Genomic DNA, 24,519 nt, shown 5'->3' with positions numbered 1-24,519 from the left:
CATACTTTCTATATGCCTTTGGAGTACATATGATATTCAATTTATTCCCATCCTGTTTTTCCATCATTTTTAAATGCTTATTACATTATATCTCAGTGCCCTCTTAAAATGGCTTCTGGAGAACTCTGCCCTTCTCCTTTACCTGATCTTTCCATTTGTAAACCTGAAGGAATCCTTCTCAGCTGTGACAACATCTCAGATGTCACATACATTAACAAGGTCATATCTGAAAGTGCTCAAGACTTCTTTACATGAAAGCTGTTACCAAATAAAAGATATTAGTGCCATTACTGACAGGACTGCATTCTGAATGGAAACGTATACATAGAAGCTCCTAGAGAAGCACGCTAATGGTTTAAGATGCTGAAATCTCAAGATAAATTAAGCCAGAGCTCCAGAATTAAAAAGAAAGCAAATTTAACTGGATTAAATAATGCTACCGTTGCATAAGAACAGCCATTTAAATAAGATAAAATTTTAGATTGGATTTTCTGGAAGTGTCTGTAACACAGAATTATCTGTTTGTAAGCTAGGACTAGAATCAAAGAAAGTGATACCCAGTGACGTTGGAGAATTACACACCAAAGTCATTATAATACATAATCATACATGTTTCTTAAGATAAACTCACCCACTACTAAAATTCTGTAGATAATTTATTTAATGTATAATTAGTGAAACTTTAAAAGTAGGTATTTGAGAATGTCACCAGAACTTGAGTAGCTGTCATAAGAACTTAAGTGAAAATCTCACAAGAACTCTTTTTCACTCTGTAAGATCAGTAATCAACTATTTTTTTTCACATCAGCCTTATCTTTTCACCCAATACCTAACACACAGAGCAGTAGAGATTAGCAAATGTATTTTGAACAAATCATGGAGTTTAGAAGCATTAATACTGTATAACTCCATTGAAAATAATGTTACAAAATAAGAGACACCCAACAGAGAAAACTAAGATGAGTCACATTCTAATTCCTAAAGGTGTGAAGCCCCCTGAAAAGTATTTATGTATTCTAACTATTACTCCATACCTGAGAGATAAAGGTCTAGGTCAGAATAATCTGCTATAGCCTAATGATCTCTCCTGGGCTATATGTGTCAGAAATATCTTTAGTGGTAAATAAAGCAGGTAAAGTAAATTTCATTGACTTTAAATTAGTAAGTGAGGTTCCATGCTAATAGCATAGGCCCTCTGAGAAAGAACTAGAACAAAAGTTTTTTATTTACTTTGTGAATTTCCAAAGAGGACAGTAGCTGAAGTTCAAAGACACAGCAAAGTCCCCTAAACTTAACCAAAGGCCAGCTCCTGGATTATTCAGAAATGAACAGAAATCCAGATGATAGTGTTTCCTTAGTAATTACTAGGGCAACTCCTGAAGAATTATTATTATTAATCCAACTCCTGAAGACTTTTCCTATAGGGCTCTCTCTAATAATTTTCTTATTAGGTGATGTCCCACCTACTTATCAATTTTTAAATAATACCAAATATGTTTGATTCAAAAAGATTCTTGAGGTGTATTTTTAACTCACTCACCACCATTATTGTATACCTTAAAATCTTCATTTATATTCATATTTTGAATATTTCTCTCAACTTCTATAAATCCTGGTACATGGTTTTTGTTTTTGTTATTTTACACATTTAGCACTATAGTAATTATTTGTAAATTTGTATAATTTAACCTATTTGGTAATATAGTTTTTTTAAATATTGAGGTAATCTTTCTATTTAGTTTTCAATTAAACATTAATCCTATTTAGTGTCTGCTGTATTTTGGATAATGTAAAACATAATGGGATATGGAAAAAACAAAATATAGAGTTTTTGACCACATAGAACTTGAGGAATATATGTCATTCATATGGAAGGTACTTAACAGATATTTGTAGAATGTAGATGAGAAAACTTTTCCCCCCTGTGTAGTTGGGATTGTAAGATACAGCATCTGTTGCAATTATAATTAAAATATAAACTAGTTGGACTTAAATTCTACTAAATAAATTACTAAAATGTCACCTAAATCCATAATAACAGCGGTATAAAAAGAAAGTAGATAATTAAAATGACATTTGATATACTATTTTCTTGTCCTGGTTCATGTGGATCAGTGGACTGAGTGCCAGCCCGTGAACCACAGGGCTGCCGGTTCAATTCTCCAAGTCAGGGCACATGCCTGGGTTGCCAGCCAGGTCCCCAGTAGGGGGCACATGACAGGCAACCACAAACTGATGTTTCTCTCCTTCTCTTTCTCCCTTTCTTCCCCTCTGTCTAAAAGTAAAATAAATAAAATATTTTTTAAAATATACTATTTTCTTAAGGAAGAAAAATCAGCATGAAGAATAACTATCACTTGCAGGTAACTGTCAACTCCTAGGCAGGCAAAACTATGTCCTAGAAATCACAATACTTTCTGAAACAGATGTCCCTGCTGACTTTGTAGACTGAAGTTAAATATTGATTCTGAAATGATAAATTTAATCATTGAGTGAATGTTGAGCGAAATAAGTCAAACAGACAAAGAAAAATGGCATATGATTTCACTAATATGTAGAACCCATAAAATGAAATATACAAGCAGGAAAGAAGCAGGCTCCTAGATACAGAGAACATTTTGATAATTGACAGATGGGAAGGTAGGTTGAGGAGGATGAGAAAAAAAAGATGAAGGGATTAAGAAGCACACATTAGTAGTTACAGAACAGTTATGGGGATGTAAAGGACAGCATAGGGAATATATTCAATAACATTGTAATAACTATGCATGGTATCATATGGATACTGGATGTATCAGGGTGATCATTTTGTAAGTTATATATAATATTATAGGTCATCTGTAAGTGAAAAAATTTTTAAAAATCATTAAAAATTCTACCCTAAAATTTACCACCCAATGCATATGTTTTGTTACAGTTTCCTTTTTAATAGTATCTACCATAAACATAGCTGATACCTGTTTGTATTTAATGACTTCGTGCTACACTAGAAAGAAAATACTATAAGGGTAGAAAAATGAGATGATCATATGATGGGTGCCAAAATACAAATAAAATGTACATAGAAAACATACCTTTTTGAAGTCCTTATCACTTGCTTTGTTCAGAAATAATTTTGAGAATTATAGAAGGTATACATTTTCCCCAATATTTGAAGTAGAACACTACAGCTTATCAAAAACCAGTCAGAAAATACGTATCATACTTAAGAACTACAGACGTGATTCAATTTTCTGACTCTAGGAGACTACAGAAATTATTAACTATCTTGACAAAACTTTTGGACTTCCTAATGCTCTTCTAAATAGACTTGCAGTATATCTGTTTCATATTACTGTAGATAATCTTTACCAAATTTCACAAGATGATGTTTAATATTAACCTGCAGAAAGCTGACACCACTTGTCCTTCCTTGCCAAATACTGGAAAATCTAATTAAATAGACATTTGACTTCAGGAAGGCAATGTTGAAAACTAAATAAACTTTATCTTTTTAACCTTATTGACTGACCAAAGTAACACGGAAACATCAATACCTCATTCGCATTGAGAACTCACAGTGGATGAACTTGGTCTCTGTCAAAGATATGATTACTAATGGGGCTGGTGGAGCCAGACTTAAAATCAAATTACTCTGATGTGACAGCTTAATCTCAGACTTAACTTAATCTTTATTTTACCACTTTGAAACTTCTTGGTGATTTAGTGATACTGATTTTAAGGGTCTAATATCATAAGCTTTAGGCATGCCAGTCAGCATTCTGGCTTGTTATACCTTTGGGTTGTCTAAAACACACATGAAAAAATGAATAAAATTATTCAATATTGGGTTGAAACTAAAGTTATATATTTCCTTTGAAGCTTTAGAATACTGAATATGATAGTTGAAAGGTTAATCTAGTTGCTTATTGTAGGAAACTAAATAAACAATGGGTAATATTGAGTAAAAGCATGGTAACAAAGTACAGCAAAAAGGTACCTTTTCTGCTATTATTCCAATCATTGCTTTTCTTTTCACACAGGTGAAGATTATTAGGTCTTACAAAGCTACAAATGAAAGAATTTTAAAAAACTGTCCTTAACTGTAAGTACTCTTATTCATGAATTTTGACATTTTCTCTTTAGGTCTGAAGTACTCTCACACAGGGTAGCATTATAAAAGATAAAATTATACAATAGTTTGGGGATATGAAAGGATGCTAAAGATCAAACAAATTGGAGCATAATAATTTTCAAGAAAAGAAGTCATATTTTCCATGTGACTAGTCAGAAACATGACTAGTCAGAAACACTATGACTGAAGTTACCTGCTATGTTTGTTGAATATTAGGTTCATTGAATTTTTCAAAGAATGATAAATTTAACAAAGTAAAATAATAATTATGAGATTCAATTGGAAAGGGATTCTTCAAAATTAAAAAAGTGTTGACATTATCAATATGAGAGAGAGAGAGAACAACTGAAAGAATAATGATCAGTTAAAAGGCAAATAAAAGTCAACAATCTGGTACCTGGTTGTATAGTTCCTTATATGGGGTTTGAGGACAAAGAGGAAATCAAAAGGAAGTGAAGAGGACAGAAAAAAATTTCCGAAATGAAATAAAAAGAAAACTGAGAGGTGCAATTAGAGAGACATACACATAGAAGATAATATTTTCACTCAATGCAGAGGAAATGCTTGGTAAAGGACGAGAGGGTAAATGGTCATATTCACTGCAGAGATATTGAAGAATGATTCCTGTAAAACAAAGTTTGAGTCAATGGAATGTTTCAAATAATTTTTGATAAAATATCATGAATAAATTTGTGGAGGAAAAAGACAGACTGCCATGAGGTACCTACTAACTGCTTACAGTATAAAATTAGGATAAAAACCAAAAAATAAAATCAAACTTGCAGCCTTGCTGCCACTACAGAAATGAAGTCATATGGGTAATGGTCCCTCCTTTCCTGTGTAGTTCAAAACCACATTGAGTAAGTGAGCTGTACTACCTGTGAAAAATGTTATGATACTCCCAAAGTTTATTAAATAAAACCTATCCAAAGCAAGTGACTGTCCAGATATTAAAACAAATGTCTCAAACACTGGCAAAGGCTAAGAATTGTCAAGGGTGTTTGGTCGGTCACTCTGGTGAAGAATTAAAGGTCACAGGTTCAATCCTACTCAACTTTACTCTATAGCTTGAACCATTAGCTCTAGTCAGCAGACAGGCTCTCCTGTGTCAAGTGCCACACTGATGTTTGAAAAGATGAAGCAAATGATTCTGAGTAAACCAACTAAGATAATCTTTCTGGAAAATATTTAAACATTCACCTTATTACTACAAAGCAAAATAAAAAATCAATTTCCATAAAAAGAAGAATGACAATATATCATCTACATCAACCTGTAAACTAATAAAATTCTATTGGCTGACTTGTGTGAAATTCACAAGATACTGTACAGTGAGAAAAGCAAGATGTATATAATTCGATTGATCCTGTTTTTGTAAATGCTTACACACAAATCTCTATGCATGCAAAGGTCTCCAAAAAACACTTGAATACAGAAAAAATTGTCAAGAAAGTATAGTAAATTGTGTGTGTGGGTATGTGTGTGTATAAATCCTATCCTTGTAAAATCATACTTTGTGCACGTATGCATTAAAGCAGGACTAAAAGAATGCTCACTACTAAGCTAGTTGAATTTATCTCCAGTGATAAAAAGTCAAGTAAACTTCACTGTCATCTTCATACAAGTTTTTGAAGTATTTTAATTTGATTATTTAGTCTTTATTTATGTGACCAGAAAAAAAAAGACATTTTGCTGTACAATAATAAGGCAAGTGGCCTTGGTTCAATGTAATCCATCAGTCTGAAATCAGCCATGAACTGCCCATTTTCTCCTTAACATTCATACACTTATTAAAAAATCACTGATAACTGAGTTATCAGATATACATCCTCATTAAAAAACAGAGCTTTACATATGTTCTGTACTGAGCTATACTTTTTAAAACACAAATTTTACTTAATTTAAACAAACCTAAGATAGGCTAAATAAAACCCTCCCAATTGTTCATGTCTTCATCTCCAGAATGTGTGAATGTTGACCTTTCATGGCAAAAAAACACTTTTACAGATGTGATTAAATTAAAGACTTTGAGCCCTGGCTGGTGTGTCTCAGTGGATTGAGTGCCTGCCAGCCTATGAACCAAAGGGTCACTGGTTTAATTCCCAATCTGGGAACATGCCTGGGTTGCTGGCCAAGTCCCCAGTCGGGGGGCACACAAGAGGCAACCACATATCAATGCTTTTCTCTCTCTTTCTCCCTCCCTACCCCTCTATCTAAAAATAAATTAATAGTCTATGGCCATACCACTCTGAACGTGTCCAAAATATTAATAAAATATTTTAAAACATTAAAGAATTTGAGATGATCCTAAATTACCCAGGAGGGCAAATCTAATCCCAACATCCTTTATGAAAGGGAGGCAAGAGGGTCAATGATAGAGCAGTGATGTGCGAACAGAAGTAGAAGTTGGAATGAGGTAAAATGAACTTGAAGGAAAGGGAGACATGTTGTAGAATGCCAGTGATGTGGGGAAGATTAAAGGACAAGGACTCAACCCTAGCTGGTGTGGCTCAATGGATTGAGTGCTGGCCTGTGAACCAAAAGGTCACTAGTTTGATTTCTAGCCAGGGCACATGCCTGGGTTTTGGGCCAGGTCCCTGGTGAGGGGTGTGTAAAAGGCAACAACACACTGTTGTTTCTCTCCCTCTCACTCTCCCTCCATTCTCCTCTTTCTAAAAATAAATAAATAAAATCTTAAAAAAGAAGACAGGGACACGGATTCTCCCCTGAAGGCTTCAAAGAGAAGGCACCCTTGAGAACGCCTTAATTTTAGACTTTGAACTACTACACCTGTAACAGTATAAACTTGTGTTTTAAGCCATCATATTTGTGGTCATTTAATGTAGTAGCAGTACAAAACTAATGCAGAAACTTCAGAATTATTAATAACAAAAACATTATAAATCAGTTTCGGTTCAGGGCAAGGGTTACAGTATGAGTGACAGTGATCACCCCACTCATCAACTCGTTTTTCTGCCTCCTTGATTCAACATTAGGTTCCTGACAATGACCCCTACCTTGTGATGAAAAATCTTCTGCAGTCAAGCTAACTTCCACAGACATTTTAGGCACCAGGCCAAGGAATAGTAAAATATTTTGCAAAAGATAGGTGTATAGCCTTGTTAATTCTCAGACAAGAAGATATTTTATCTACTTTCTTCAGCAGAATGAAAAAGAACAAAATCACATGAGTCAAAGAGACTTGTATGCCATTCCTGCTATTTCCACTTGCCACTCCTCTAACTAAGCATTGGAACTTGGACGAGCTAAGGACTTAACTAATATTTCTGCCTTCCTTATTTTGCAGTGAGAACAAAATGCTATTCTATACAAAGAATTTAGCACAGTGTTAGCACTTGGAACTTGTTCAAAGAACAGTACCTACTTTTAGAAAAATGGTCACTTTTTTCCTCCAGAAATTTCTCTTTCTTTTTTTGATTTTGACAAAGAATTAAGAAAATCAAGTGGATAATTTATAGTCTATTTTTATTAAATCCCCAACATATTCTTTCTCAATCAGTTATTTCCTGGGACATCAGCTTCTAAGTCACCCCAGTTTCCACTACAATAAGAGAATAAGCTTCTAAATGCTTAATGATTAATTTGCATCAAATCATTAGCTAGCAACCATCACTAATATAAAATTAGACCTGAGTTTCTATAAAAAATTCTATAATCTACTAAAAGAATACTGATTAATGTCAGAATTTTTACTCTTAAAAAAACATCTGGAGTATCTCAAGTGCTTACCTAAGGAGTGGACAATATTTTATATAACTTGGTATTCAGAATTTTATGATTTAGTGTTTTCAACAATAAGCTACCTACTCCATCCATAATATATAGAAAACATTCAAATAATAACAGTAAAGTTTAATAAAGCGGTAATCATGTGCTAGAAACTATTTATTCTGTTCTGTATATTATTTATTTGAATAGTCAAACATTTTGGAAGAAAATGCTTGCATTAAATAAGTAAACTAATCACATTTCAAAAGCATTAGATTCATTTGGCTATTTCTAGTAAACAATGAGACTCTTCAACCTCTTATCCATGAAAGAGGAAAACAAGGTCCTGGCTTTCAACTACTTAGGTAAAATAAAATGGTCATTGTAGGATGGTCCCCATGAGCTTCAGATCTCCAACACTTTTAAGAACTAATGATAACAGGATTTTTAAGGAAGAGCTCCTACTGTATTCAAGCTATTTCCTGAGGATAAATGTATTTTAGAAAATACATTTGATACTTTCAAGAAGCAGCAGCTGGTAAAATTCAATGAAGTAATATAACTCATCATAAACTCTTAAATTTTGTATTAGAATCAGTGCTAATCAGAAATACAGGCCAATATTGAGACAGGACAAAGATTGCCAAGTCCTAAAGACACAGAATAGCATTATATTTCATGCTTTACACACTTTCATTCATTCTTAAAAAGGGTAACATGTGCCATCTGTTGTAGAGCATGCCATTCATAATTTATAAGACCCAAGCTTGGATTAAACCCTTTTAATATTAGCATTAGTAAATGAATAATAAGGTGAAATAAGGATTCTTAGAGCTTTGCTTCAACAATATTCCCAATAACATTCTCTTACTAGGTAGGTATTTATTTTACTAAAGTTAAGCTTGATGAGTCTGGATGAATAGCTCTTCTTGAGTAACACATAAGGATAAGACCAAAATACTGTCATAGAACACACTTCCTGTTGCACTCTGACATACATAAGGAACTGGCTACAAGGTTTATTACAGCGTTAGCAAACAGAATGAATCCAAAAGAACAAAAATGAAACCCTTCTTGCAAAAGTAAATGAACTCTGTTTCCAACAAATTTGAATGCGATCTTTCTTTCCAAGCCTTCCCTGTTATGTTGATAAGTTAACATGGATGGGCTCTCTAATTGGTAAGGAGAATTGGGGAGACAGCAAGTCCAGGGACTGGTTCCCTACCATTCACAGAAAAGCAAGTGGTAGGTTCTGCCTTTTGGGAGAGATTCATTCTTCTTTCCATAATTCCACAAGATTTTTTTTAACTGCAAATACTTTTACAATCTGAAATATCAGTGTTACTGAGTACTGTACTTATTTCAAGCTACTGTAGAAACTGAGACCAGAAGAGAATTGCCACATAAATTTGAATGCATGTATGAAAGCTTCCAAAATAAATGGTTAATGTGGAGATAAAAGCAAGCTGCATATTCCACCTTCTCTAAAAGGTTCACTTAGTAATTGTGAACTAAACTTATCAGTAAGGCCACGAGACTTAGAATCAAGCCACACAAACAAAAAGATTACTCTTTTTTGCTTTTTTAAATTATATTTTGTTGATTATTCTATTATAGTAGTCCCAAATTTCCCCCTTTGGCCCCCTCCACCCAGCAACCCCCACTCCCTAAGACAATCCCTCTACCTTTGTTCATGTTCATGTTCATGGGTCATGTATATAAATTCTTTGGCTGCTCCATTTCCTATACTGTCCTTTTCTTTCAAAATATTGAGAAAGTTGTGGGTTTTTTTGATATCTCAAAATACCATCATTAATTTCATTAATTATAAGACATATTGAAGGCAAAAAAATACTGAATGACAAAACAGTCATATTAGGATCATTTTGAATTCTGAAATCTTTATGAAAAAATTTGAATTAAAATGAGAAATTAAGTTTGAATGCCAAATTTCAATGAAAGAGAATGAATATGTTACAATCTTTTTTATTTTTTTTTATCTTTGAGAGTAAGTCTTAACCACTCCTTCCATCTCCAGACAGTAAGTAGTAGAGAAACTACTCTGAAATTTAAAGAAACAAAAACTTGTTGGAAAAGACAACTCAACCAGCAATTAAGAGTCAGTGATTTTAAATTACATAATCATTGACTATTTCATTTATTCTCAGTCTCAGTTTTTTTAGTATAAAAATTAAAAGATGGGTGTAGACTGCTTTATAATTAATTCCACTGTTACTGCCTAAACCAGCATGTGAAGACTCATAAAGCAGTTGTTCCACCATTGTTTGTTGAGTGAAATAAATGACATGACCGAAGTCCACCTGGAAACATTTGAGGAGACTGGCAGCTTGTCTTCTATTGCTATCTAATTGGAGAAATGGGGTCGCAGATAAAAGCTAACACCAGTAGGGAAGTTCATGTTTAAACTTAACAGCAGGCTTGGGTGTAATTCATGCAATTACCATGACCAGCAGGGCAAGTCCAAGGGGTATGCAGATTAGGAAATGTAAATGAGAAGAGAATCCACAAAAACACAGTGGGTTGAGTGTGGATTTAAACATTTGCCTGATCTGTCTTAGTATCACTTGGCATTAAACAGAGCAACCTCTAAAGTGAGATCTGGAATGAGCACTAAATAATATAGAAAATGCCCTTGTGCCCTGGCTGGTGTGGCTCAGTAGACTGAGCTCCAGACTGTGAAGCAAAGGGCTGCCAGTTTGATTCCCAGTCAGGGCGCATGCCTGGGTTTCCAGCCAGGTCCCTGGTAAGGGGTGTGCAAGAGGCAACCCCACACTGATGTTGCTTTCCCTCTCTTTCTTCCCTCTCTAAAAATAAATAAAATATTTTTTAAAAAAGAAAATGCCCTTGTGACTAGCTCTGAAAAAACTCAGAATCCAGAGGTGATCCAAAATAAAATAAATAGATAAAGATTTAAGACAGAGGTCTTATCTGCAAAATTATACAAATAGACAAGAGCACTATAGAATGCTTACTCATTGATGCCTGGGGCTCTTCAAATCCTGGGATAAGTTAACAGTATTACATAATTCCCATCCCTGGTGCACAATAGCATTGATTGTCAAAATACTTCAGAAAGTGCTGAAATTCAACAGGCATATTAATTTGAATGGCTGTAATATACTGAGTGCTGCTAATATGAATATCACTGTACAAAGCTTTTTACATATGTTTAATTTTCATGGAAATTGTTGAAGTGATTATCATTCCTATTTTTCTAAGTGAAGAGACTCATTCACTTAGCAGTAAAACAGTTTTATTATTATAACACAGGTGGTAACTTCAAGGACAGAACTGAAATTCTGAGGCTCTGGCTCTTTACCATGATGTTACCCATTCTCAGAGGCAAAGAAAGGCAAAATGTGGTAGGACCTGACAGAGACCCTAAGCAAGAATTAGAAATGTACCTTTGCCATAGGCATATACTTAGAAATAGCCACTTGTTATTTCTCTGTATCATTTACTGGTCTATTCTGCATTGGTTGATGTTGTAATTGAAGCAACTAGTGTAGTGAGAAGAAAATATATATTAATAAAAACTAAATACTATTGACTTCCCTTTCCAGTCTTTGATTTTATGTTAATCTGATTACTTGAAGGATGATAGAATGATGAAGAGATTACAGGTTCTTGGAAATTAGGAACCAGTCACATTTATATCATTTTGGGTATTTGGACATTGTATAATGTTTTAAAGTTAACTAGGTTTTCACTAAGTGTAGGTAAACTAAATCAAATTACTAGATACAGAGCAGACTTGGAAATCCATAAACATGAACTTCATTCAATGTTTATAGGTCAGTCATTGTGAGAAATTCCTTTATGTTTAAAGATGTAAGGAAATGTAAAAGGACGCTCACTACATTCATTCATCTTATTTACACAGCTCCTATATTAAAAATCCACTTCTTATTTCCCCATTCACTATTGTAGCTGCCTTATATAAATGGTAGATAAATGTAATATAGTAAAATTGATTTTACTAAACATTCCCTTGACTTGGGTTTAGTAGATTCATAAAGAGAATTTAAATGACTTTTGCCTATAATGATATATTGCACATTCCACATCCAGCCAGTCCAAGAGAGACTCACCCCCACGTTAACTGGACTGCATCAGGTATTAGATGAGGCCAACCTCTTCCCAATCTCGGGGTCTTTGGAAGTGACAGCCTCTCCGCTTCCAAAGTTCTTTCCTAGGCTCCTTGCCTGAGTGTCTCATTCTCATTATTTATGTTTCAAATATCTATCTTATGAGCAGACTTTCATTACCATACATAAGTTGGCCCTTTCATTACTCTCAAGATCATATGATCATGTTCACTTTCTTCTTGCATGTTATCACTGATGAATCTATACATTGGTTCATGTGTTTATTATTTGCCTTAGCCACGAGACTGCCAGCTCAAAGGGTCCAAATCTGTTTCTCTCCAGCACATAACACAGAGACTGACCCATAGCAGACACTGATAAACTTCTATTGGTTGAATTATTGTTGGTGCAAAAAGTTACTGTTATCTTTTCAAATTAAAAAAAAAACATGTAGTAATGATTCAGACTGCTTTTACACCTATTAGCATTAATTAGATCCAGCTCTAGAACAAGAGTTGTAATGTAAGTATCTCCAGAAGCCAAGAGACATTTTAAATGATTGCGGTACACCAGATATAACACAGTAAATGCTGGAAAATACAGCAAGTAGCAAAGAACAGACCCTGTTTAAAAAGGGCAGCACCTCCTGAGCCCTAGCTTATCATTGCCTAAGAGAAAGCAAGCTCAGAGCAGCTCCAGACTTTAGGTGACTTGTAGGTATCAGGGAGGCCTGAGGAATCCTGTGCAGGCTGAATCTGGCTCAGAGCCACCAACCTGCAGTCCTTGCTTGCAAGTCCACTGAGGGGCCTCAGGCTTTCTAACCACTTGTGAGCTTTCTGTCAGTCTCATTCTCCTTCCTTGGAAACAACACTGACCCTGGATCTCATGCAGTCTTGATGAGCCAGCATAGATCATTACAGGAATTAGATTAGAGGGAGCAATTTGAAATTCATCACAACATGAAGTCCTTAAGAGACTGTCCACCACATGCTTCTTCCTCCCTAGATCTCTGGATTGCAATTTTTTGGACCTGTTTTTCACCTTTCTTTCCTTTGATTCTATAACTCCTCCTTTAAATCTGCCCCCCTAACCAACCTCCCACCAGAAAAATGCTTCTTTTTGTAACTTAAATTAGTCAAAATTGGTTTTTAAAGCTTTCCAAACAATCATCTTATTAATATGACAGTTAATTACATTCCGAAATAGTTTATTGTCTCTGTGCTACACACTGTGATGCATGTTAGGTCCCAGAGGAATTACAGCATGCAGGGAGTTTATGATTTCTACCTTGAGTTTTCTACTTTATACAGACAACAAACTGATATGGTTTCACATTTACCAGCTTCTGATCTCCCATTGTTCTGTCTGCTAAAAACGACTGTCCAGCTCACTAAAGTATATTCATTAAGATTCAGCTCAAGGGTCATCTGTAGAAAATCCTCCCTGAAGATCCCCATCCTACCCCATACAAACAGCCACTCTGGGATGTCTTCTCTGTAAACTGCTACTACAAAATGTTCAATTGCTTTGCAGAGCTAGTAACACAGTAACTTTGGGCCCTAGAGATCCATTTGACTACATTCCTTAAGAGCTGAATCTTTATCTTACCTTTCTACCCTAATGTTTAGCCTATTTCCTGGTCTGCAATAGATGCTCAGTGATGGAAGAAAGATAAGGTGAGAGGCATTGAAAGCAAATGATATAATGTAATCGAGAATAATTTTCATGATCATTTGAAACAGCCACCTGAAAGTATGAGAGAGTTTAGTATGAGAAACTCCAAGAAAATATAGCCCACCTATCCTTCCTGGTTTCTAAAGTGATGATAGTAATTTTTCATAAATATATAATAGTTTGAGAATACAACATTTAAGTTAAATACTAAGGAATTACTGATCCCTTTGCAAAAGCTTTGTGGATTATCTTTTAGGTGTAAGAAATTGTGAAATCGAAACTATTCAACAGAGATAGAAAGGAACTGGTGACAGAGAAAAGGGAGAAAATAAATATAGTTCCTCTTGTTATAAATATTCTAAAATAAAATAATTCGGATACTGGCACTGCTCTTATAGAAGGGATGATAGTTAAGGGCCCATACTCACTGTATTATATGGAGGGATGTAGAAGACTATGAAAAACAAATTGGTTGCTAGCAGCATTGAAGAATAAAACCACAATCACCAAACGACTTGGAGAAACTCAAATTTATATAATCCTCATTTTTGCAATAGAGCTTTCCTTTGGATTAATAAGATCTTATTTTTAGACAAGTATTTCTTACATTTATTGTTTTAGTAATGGATATAATACTTCTGGAACCATTTAACTAAACTTCCCTTTTCCTTTCAATCATGCAATATATATATTTAATGTTTTCTAATGTCAGAAGCTGAAAATGATATTGAGGTGTATTGAGTATCAGATTGTATCTTGTCATTTGTGTGATATTTTAAATATTAAACATATGGTTTCCTTTAAGCACAAATAAGTTTTAAAATATGTAATTACTTATTTATAGAATAAAAACAATGTAGGCATATATTAAAATATGCACTTATTTGGACTTTAGCTATAATGTAGTTATTTATAATTACTTAAAGACTTTTGTCTGTTTTAAATGCTAACAATACATTTTTCTTATAGTTTAGAAGCTAAACTAAAAGATCATATAATTTCTTAAAATATTTAGTTTTAATAGTACTTATTTTATACATTATTCCATAAAGACAATCATTCACATAACTCTTCAGATGGCTAATATAACTGGTAAAAAAGTTCTTCAGTGCTATAATATAAGATTGATTTAATCAAACACTGCTTTTTAGTAGCTCTAAAAATTGAATGTTTCCTCCCTCCACTTCTGAACAAAATCCATCATGATAGAAGGCTGTTAGAATAAGTAATATGTGCTTTGTATTTCTGAAACAAAGAAACAAAGAGTTGAAGAGAAAGGCAAGACTGTGAGAGAAGATGAGCACTTTCTGAGTTTAATGTGCGTGAAATTGTATGCCTTGGAAGAAAGACAAATTGTCAGCAGGATACAAAGTGTCTTTGCTCAGAAATACTCTATGTAGGTGGTTAGTTGTTTTCTTGTTTTCTCCCTAACACAAGTTATTTCTGTAAACTGGGTAAATGAAAGAAGCTCTCCTTGAAGGAGCCACAACTTCAATCCCAAATCTCACCAGAAGGGAGCAGGGTAGGGTGAGAAGGAGCAAACCAAGAGAGCAAAAATGGGGCATTCGTAAACACTGAGGTTTAGCCCCTGGAATATCTGTGCCATCTCCTGGGGAGAAAATACCACTAAGGAGAAAAATCAAACCTCCAAAGAAAACACACAGTCTGTAAGTCACACTGGAACTAAGGTGTGACAGAAACAGAGAAAAGAATCAATTTGTCTGTCCCAAATTTGGTCACTAACAGGTTATCTGTGAATCCAAACAAGAATGTCTGGGCAGGAAGAAAAACGTTAAAAGATTAACTACAGCAATTCAGAAAAAATGAGTGCAAGACACTCAAAGAAGGTGGCCTCATTAAATTATTTTCAATCATTAATTTTTCTTAAATTTCTTTCTGGTCAGTATCTTTTAATAAAAGCCATATCAAATGTTCGATTCAGTCTCAGTCTCTTCTAAAACTACCGATGCTAAATTATATACATATTTACTGACTCTTAAAAATCTGTGAAAATTTATTGCAAGCTTCCCTTTGCTATTTTTAACTTTATATTTTTCTGTGTAACATAATAAAATTTGTTGAATTTTTGTCTTAATTAGCTGTGATATGCTTAAATATCATTGATAGTAATATATTTTCCTAAGTATTTAAGTGTTTTTCTATATTTTCATTTTTTCTCTATTTTTCCTTTAAAAAAGTATCACCTTAAAAATCAGTATTACTGTGGAAATGCACAGAAAGAGTATGTTTAAAAGAAAATGTCGATAATACCTGTCCAAAAATAAATATTAAGAAAACATATATCACTATATACAGTGAATTTTGTTGTCTTAAATTCAAAAAGAAGCTGAATATTACTGAATTGTATAAGAAATAGCAGTTAACATTTTTCTTTGTGTATTCAAGTTGTTCAATTTGAAAATGGAGACAACTGCACTCGTAGAACAATAAAAAATGAAAATCTTCAAACATTAATTAACCTTAACTCTTAACTTGATATTCTAATAATGCATTAGGGATATTTTAACAAGTGTTAAGCACAAAATTTACTCTTACAGTACAGGTAATTTAAAAAACTTCTTAATTTACTACTTTGCTAAGAGCCTGATTCTAAACAGTGGGTAGCATTTTTTTTATGGAAAGTAACTACTTTATGTCATAAGCCTTTATTACGTGTTGAGAAAAATAAAAGTTTGTGCTGATTCATCTGCTTTTAGAAAGACATATAAATCTCTTAAAAGTAAACAGCAAAAGAACTCAGAAAAGGGAATGGGTCTTTAGAGGACTTGCTTTCAGCATGTGCCATTGCTGTACTGACACAAAATTATAAGTCAAATATCGAAGATTTACTAAGTCATAAAAAATATAAAGAACAAAATCTGTGAGGACAACCATAGCTGGGTCCTTAAGCACAGGTATTAATGACAACTCAAGTCTTGGTTCTGCCGTTTTCTAGGTATTCTGCATTTTCCAAGAGACATTTACCCACCCAGTGGAGCCTCAGTTTCCTCTCCAGTACAATGGTGATGCTCATGCCTAACAGTGAGGATAGGGTAAGAACTAAATAAAATGGGCTGTGTAAATACTTAATCCATGTTGTAAAGGGCATGCAGTAGGTGTCAATAAATGATGCCTATCATAAGTAAGTGGATATTTTCAGCATTGGGAAAGACTATTTGCTTTTTGCTAGCAAGAAGAAAAAGAGCTCAGTGTTGGTCAAACTCAAAATTTACTGCAGATCAGGGAAGATCTATCTACAAGGTGAGATCTAGAAAATTTCATGAGCCTACATGAACTAAAGGACCCAGGCTGTGAGTTTCATAACCACACCCAGGCTTCCTGATCTCTGCAGATCTTTCTCCTAAATCAATCTACATTTTCAATGAGTCCCTATAGTTTATTTGAATGGTTTATATTTTATTCTGGATTACTTTTTAAATCAAGTTAAACTTACTAAAGGTATTACCAATTATGCTTTTAACTCAAACATACTGAAGATAATGTAGATGAACGCAACATGCTGCGCCATGTAAGTTAAACTGGACCTCAAATAGTGTTTCCTTAAACTATTAGTAAATAAAAAATGTCAGTATAAGCTTCCTATTTTCATAGAAAGGTTCCTGAGATAACAATGCAACAAGCATGACCTCAGTTGATAGTTTGGCCAAACCTACAAACTGAGATTTTTTATAACTAAAAAAAAATCAGCTTTGTAAAATTTCACCGAACTTTATCTAGTCAACTGCACTATTTAAAAAAGCACAAATAAAGCTTTGTCTTGTTTGTTTTCATTATTATTTGAAAAAATTCAGTTCACTTTTTGCTGGTCAAATTGTTCACTTACAACTCATGAGTAAATGTGCTGCTTCTTAAAGAAGCAGGAAAGAGACAAGCCTATAGCTGTCTCTTGGCAGTCGATTTGCTTATCTCTAGACACTTTGCTTCTTCTGAGATGTCAAAGGAAGTTGGAACTTTGGTTCTGTTTATGATCTCAGCTGTTTTGTACCTCTGGGATTAACTAAATCTCTAATAGGAGAATGCAGGATTCCCTGAGTGAGCTTCACTAAGGAACCTCATGAATAATGAACTAGACAGCTCAAAAATACTTCCCTTTGAGATGGTGATATTTCCCTTGGGTAAAATAGTCAGAAAATGTTTCATTTTTCATTGTTTGATTCTTCATTATTTCTAAAGAAAAAATAAGTTGTTGGTATATAGCATATCTGACATAAAGGTTGCAAAGACTTACTTATTGTGGCTGTAAAAGATACATTCTGAAGAGTATTTTAGTCCTTATAATGCTATATTTTTTTCAGTCTACTCTCCTTTGATGAACATATTTTTTATTCTTGAAATACTGATAGCACAGGAAACTGAGATAAAATAGCTTCGATCAAATTCAAAATTTACCAATTTCTATACATGTGTGTATATATATATATTATTGATGCTCACTACTTTTTACTTGGACCTGAGGCAATGTATACTGGCATACCCCTTTCAACCTTTTTTAAAAATGTTTCACATTCTTACATCAAGAAGTGAATTTTAGAAGAGATATCAGTGTACAGAAATGTATAGTCAAAATTAAAAGCTGCATTATCATATAAGTAACATCTAATTCTTCCAATGGTGAGAAGAGTTTATGATCTTGAAAAATTAAATTACCCATTTTTTTCATATAATTTCTATTAGTTTACTGTTTTCATAAAGAATATTTTGTCGATGCATGCAAACAAAACTTAATATCTTTTTTATTTACAAGAAAATGATAGAAATATACATACTGTAAGGGACACATTCATACTGCACTTCAAGGTATTTATAGGTTCCTGGACACGGGTCTGGAAACACATCAGGACCTGCCACGACTGCACACTGGGTTCTGTTATTGCACCTGAAGTAAAAAAAAAAAAAAGGAGGAAAAGAAAAAGAAAGAAAGAATGTGCTTATGCAAATTTAAATCATTATTAACACCAATGCTAATTTTATTTTGATTCCTATCACAAATATTTAGAATTTTAGACTTACTATGGAAATTAACTCATATACTTTAAAATAAACTAGAGGTAAAAATTAATTTATTCAGTCTACCCATGTTAACTAATTTAATATCTGATTCAACACAACATGATTTTGATTTAAAAGTTAAATAATGCTTAAGCACAACTCAGTGGCCAAAAGAATATTGGTAGGAAAGACTTACTCTCATTATAAAAGAAGTAAAGAAAATATAACCACAAAGTTTTATTAGACAGTTGTAAAATAAACTTACCAATTATTATGACAATCATTTTAAAGACAATAAAATACGGTGTTAAAAATGTTTAGGCAAACAAAAAAGAATAGTAAAAAGTTAATATTTAAATACTAAAATATATCTAAAGCCTTGATTTATAGAAATGAATAATATCTACCCCAGAAGTAAAACCATTTTCATGAATTGATTCTCTATAACCTCTTCAACACTTATTATTACTTCTAATGTTGTCAACAGCCATTCTAACAGGTGTGAGAGGTAGTATCTCTGTAGTTTTGGTTTGCATTCTTTAATAGCTAGTGAAGTGGAAAAAGGGAAACTTAATTCACTGCAGGCAAAATGTAAACTGGCACAGCCATTATACAAAACAGTATGGGGCTTCCTAAAAAATTAAGAACAGGGTTACAATATGACCTAGCAACTCCACTTCTGGGTATCTATCTCCCCCCAAATTGAAAACATGTATTTGCAAAGATATATGCACCCCAGTGTTCATTGTAGCATTATTCTTGGTGGCCAAGAAATAGAAACATCCAAACTATCCTTCAATAGACACCTGGATAAAAAAAGATGTGGTACATTGGAATACTACACAGAAAAAAGAAAGAAGGAACTCCTACCCTTTGTGACAGCATGGATGGAACTGGAGAGCTTTATGCTAAGTGAAATAAGCCAGGAGGTAAAAGACAAATACCATATGATCTCACCTATAAGTGTAACCTAATCAATAAAACAAACAAATGAGAAAAATAGAACCAGAGACTTGGAAATAAAGAACAAAATTACAGTGACCAGAGGGGAAGCTGGAAGGGAATAATGGGGGAAAGAAGGGGAAGGGTCAAGACAAGAAACTTGTACAAAGGACCCACGGACAAAGAAGAAATTGTTAAAGGGAGTCATTTATATGATGATTGAAAAAAACAGGTGTAAACACATGATCCAACCTACAGATTATGTATTATAGAATTATACACTTGAAACTTACATACTTTTACTTATCAATGTCACTCCAATGAATGTAATTTAAAAGAAGAAGAAAATTAATTCTCATTTTCTTATGTTCAGCCTAATAATGACACTAAGCTTACAGTTTATTGTCCACAAATGTCAATATCCTATAATTTAAAATAACTTGAAATCTCTAAAGAGAATAATAAAATATTACTATTGAAACCAATACAAAGTAGACATCTTTTGTGGTAATAGAGCTAAACAGAACTGGGCTAACCTGATTTAATCATGGGTAAATACAAGTGTAATAAAATTGATTCCTACTCTGAAAAAGGAACACATTTTATTTTTTTTAACATTTTATTTATTTTTAGAGATAGTGGAAGGGATGAAGAAAGAGAGAGAGAAATATTGGTGTGTGGTTGCCTCTCGAGCACCCTGCACTGGGGGCCTGGCCTGCAAACCAAGCATGGGCCCTGACTGGGAATTAAACCTACAACCCTTTGGTCTGCAGGCTGGGACTCAATCCACTGAGCCACACCAAACAGAGCTGAAAAAGACTCATATTTTAGAGTGGCTTTTTTAATGCTAAATTTTACTAAAAAACTGTCAAAATTTAATAATTTATCAATTGATAGACATTTCTGAAGAAAATAATTATTTATTTTACCCAAAATATTGACACTGAGATTACAGAATGAGACAATCTAGTTATCCTGTGTTTATGTTCTTATTTATTCATCTCAGAAATATTGCACCTCGGGACTAGATTTTTGCACTACTTTCTTAGAGATACTTCATTCTCTGAAAAAAAAAACTATACTCTTGATTCCTTGCTAGCATAATGCCAGAATAGGGAGCATTTAGGGTAGAACTCATTTTGATTTAAAGTAAAATGCTTTGTGATTACTTTAGACTACTACTTGTCAGGTTTAATGAGGATTTTATTTAGTCCCTAAATTAAAATTGATTCTTTATTGAACACCTTGAGCTTAAAAATATAGTCTGTGTTATCACCGAAAGATTAATAAAAGCCAATATTCCATACTCATCAGGCAATTGTGCACTGCAACTAATCCTGAGAGTCAACATGCTCTGAAGTTCTGTTGCGTGGATTTAATGTCTGAGGATGATGGTCAGACAACCAGCCATATAGTGGCAGTAATGGGCATGTGGCTGTCTTCACACAGGTACTGCGAACAGGCAGCTTGGCACTTCGGTGTACTCAGACTTTTGAAAGAATAGCAGTATATCCCTATCACATGCAAAACATATATCAATATGCTGTCCCAGATTAAAAGACATGCTTTTGCAATTAAAGTAATATAATTTTCACATTACCTTAAAAATAAACTCAGAAACCTGAGGATTTCATACAATGAGCAGCTATATAAATGCTGTTATTCTTATGATTATTATAAAAAATTAGCGCTTATCAGGAACACATATAAAGTATAAGTAATTAAAAAATGAAAGAAGTATATACAATAACATGTTATGATATGTAAATAGTTCATAAATATAATATCATTGTTGATCTACAGTTTTGGCCCTACTGTTGTTTTACTTCATATTAATAATCTTTTTTCTAATTACTGTATATATAATAATAAAATTCATTTATAAGCTGTGTCCATTCTTATAATGTTCGGGTAGAAACATTTAACTGCAACTTCCGCCAAGATGAAGGCGTAGGTGGACGCACTGTACCTCCTTGCACAACCCAGTTTAAAAAGAACAAAGTTTTAGCAACAAAAATGCAGCCAAACCATGGAAAATTGAACTATACGGAAGTCTGACAACAACGAACCCTTCAGCCAAACCTGTAAGAGAGGCAGAGCCAGCAGCAGACAGGGGTCTGGCAGGAAAGATCCACCAGACCAACCCAGGCTCACGATCCAGGCACTCCGGCAGCTGTGGGCAGATCCCAGGTGTGGAGTAGCAGGCGAACCCACTGAGGGCACAAGGCAGTGGACTCACTGAGGGCTGACAATGGTCACACATTCGCGTGTAGATAAACCGATGAAGGAGAGAGCCTTGAGACAGACCTTGCAGGCCCTAGTGGTGGGAAGCGGCAGAGGGACCACCATTGTCCCTCTCTGATTGTCCCTATCTGACCCCGCCCCCACATAGAGCATCACAAAACAGCGACCTGGGTGGCCCCACCCTGGTGAACACTTAAGCCTCTGCTCCTCATACATAACAGGCACAAACAGTCCAAAACACGGCTCAAGAACAACTCAGAGCCCCAGAGCCAATAAATCTAAGTGACCAAGAAATAGCCAAACTTTCAGATGCACAGTTCAAACACTGGTGATTAGGATGCTCATAGAACTGGTTGATTTTAGTCACAAATTAGAGGAACATATGAAGGCTAAACTAATTGAAATGAAGGGAAATGCACAGGAAACCAATAGTAATGGAAAGGAAACTGGGACTCAAATCGAAGGAGTGGACCAGAAAGAGGAAAAAAATGACCAAACAGAAAAGGATGAAGAAACAAAAATTCAAAAAAATGAGGAGAGGCTTAGGAACCTTCAGGACATCTTTAAATGTTTCAACATCAGAATTATAGGGGTACCAGAAGGGGAAGAGAAACAGCCACCAGTGGAAAACTTATTTGAACAAATAATTAAGGAGAACTTCCCCAATCTGGCAAAGGAAATAGACTTCCAGGAAATCCAGGAAGCTCAGAGAGTCCCAAAGAACTTGGACCCAAGAAGGAACACACCAAGGCACATCATCATTACATTAGCCAAGATTAAAATGAAGGAGAGAATCCTAGAAGCAGCAAGAGCTAAGGGGACAGTCACCTACAAAGGACTTCCCATCAGACTGTCAGCAGATTTCTCAAAAGAGACCTTACAGGCAAGAAGGGGCTGGAAAGAAGTATTCCAAGTCATGAAATCCAAAGACCTACAACCAAGATTGTTCTATCCAGCAAAGCTTTCATTTTGAATGGAAGGACAGATAAGGTGCTTCTCAGATAAGATCAAATTCAAGGAGTTCATCATCACCAAGCCCTTATTATATGAAATGTTAAAAGGACTTATCGAAGAAAAAGAAGATAAAAAAGATTAACAGTGAAAGGACAGCAAACTGACAGTTATTAACAACCACGCCTAAAACAAAAGCAAACTAAGAGGATAGCTAGATCAGGAGCGAACCATAGAAATGAAGATCACATGGAGGGTTAGCAACAGGGGAGTGGAAGAAGGAGAAAGAGGGAGAAGGTACAGAAAATAAGTAGCATAGATGGTAGGTAGAAAATAGGGGGGAGGGCAAGATTAGTAGGGGAAATATAGAATCTAAAGAACTTGAGACACGTGTTCATGGACTAAAGGGGGGGAATGGTGGGGGAGGGGTGTGCAGGGTGGAGGGGACTGAAGGGGGGAAACAGAACAACTGTAATGTCATAATCAATAAAATATATTTTTTAAAAAGAAACATTTAATTGCAAATCTTTAAATAATCAATGTTTAATATCAACAAATAAGATTACTAGTCACACATATGAGTAGGGCATAAAGGTTAAAATGTACAGTTACAAAAATGTTTATTTCACAGGAAGCTGTTTTGAATCAAGAAGAATTTCAAGTGATTATATTTGTACAGATTTGATTAACAATATACGGGCACTATACACATCATCCATCTGCCCAATTATCTCAACAAGTGCATTGACCAATGCACATATTATTTAAGTTTTAAAAATACTAATGATTGATGTATATGTCAAAAAAAATGAAACAAGCAGCCATTTGTTATAAGTGAGACAGTGTTGTGACATGGTGTATGGGAAGGGGCATGAAAACCAAAACATGCTGTACCAGTAATATGTTGCTGTCATTGCCATTGCTACTTGATAGGAACAAAAATGATGACAGCGAGTGTAATGTATTACTGGTGCAGCATGTTTTGGTTTGTATGCCCCTTTCCATCCACCATGTCATTGCTACTTTATAGAAAACCAAAATGCTTTACAACATTCTCTTCTAAACATAATTTAGGCACAAATTTATAAGGTTTTTATAAGTTAAGATTCTGAAAAATGAAAGAGAAAGCTAATCAATCTCTGGAATATTATTTATCTACAAGGTACATTATAAACTGATTATTTAAAGACTAGCTGTATTTTTAAAACAAGACTTTAAAGGTCTGTCATTTTCCTTTTTTGTGATTTCAATTACTATGAGTAAAAATAAAATTATCTTTAATATTAGAGCAAAGATCATTAACCAATTTACAGCAGCAATACTTTTACAGTTCTACCAAAATTATCAAAAGTAAATTCATTCAAAAAAGAATATAGATGATAAAAGTTTGAAAAGTTAAATGCTTTCATCTGATTTAAACTCATATTTTTCATAATGTACTTTAAATATAAATATAAAGATGATTTTATTATCCATGATATTAAAATGTTTTCAACATACAATATGAGAAAAAGACTGCAATAATATAGTCAAATGCATTCTAATCTACTAATAGTCACAGAAAAAATATCATAATCTATTGAAGTATTAAGGCTTATCCATGATGAAAGCCTCAATATTTTTCATCAGAAACTTTATTCAATAAAAATTTTTCTACCCTGAAACTTGACAATTTATGAATGAAGTATGAGCAGGTAACACTGACAAATAGTGGGTAGAATTCTCAAAGAAACTCCTGGAGCTTCA

General features: G+C 34.0%; 1 protein-coding gene across 16 annotated transcripts in view; it reads right to left on the bottom strand.

The window, feature by feature from the left end:
• ADGRL3 (adhesion G protein-coupled receptor L3) overlaps nucleotides 1-24,519 on the bottom strand; it is a 770,297-nt gene that overhangs the window by 312,208 nt on the left and 433,570 nt on the right. For 14 of the 16 annotated variants that reach the window (XM_053655018.1, XM_053655016.1, XM_053655023.1 and 11 more), the window contains one exon: nucleotides 18,414-18,523. In XM_053655018.1, coding sequence (XP_053510993.1) covers nucleotides 18,414-18,523 — 110 coding nt within the window. Of the gene's footprint in view, nucleotides 1-3,074; nucleotides 3,343-18,413; nucleotides 18,524-24,519 lie in introns of those variants that run through there. The other 2 variants (XM_053655032.1, XM_053655031.1) reach the window with 1 other exon arrangement.

This window comes from Artibeus jamaicensis, unplaced genomic scaffold (assembly GCF_021234435.1).
Source record: "Artibeus jamaicensis isolate MK-2021 breed Jamaican fruit bat unplaced genomic scaffold, CSHL_Jam_final contig_908, whole genome shotgun sequence".
Lineage (NCBI taxonomy): Eukaryota > Metazoa > Chordata > Mammalia > Chiroptera > Phyllostomidae > Artibeus > Artibeus jamaicensis.
This window is presented reverse-complemented; position numbering and strand designations above follow the sequence as displayed.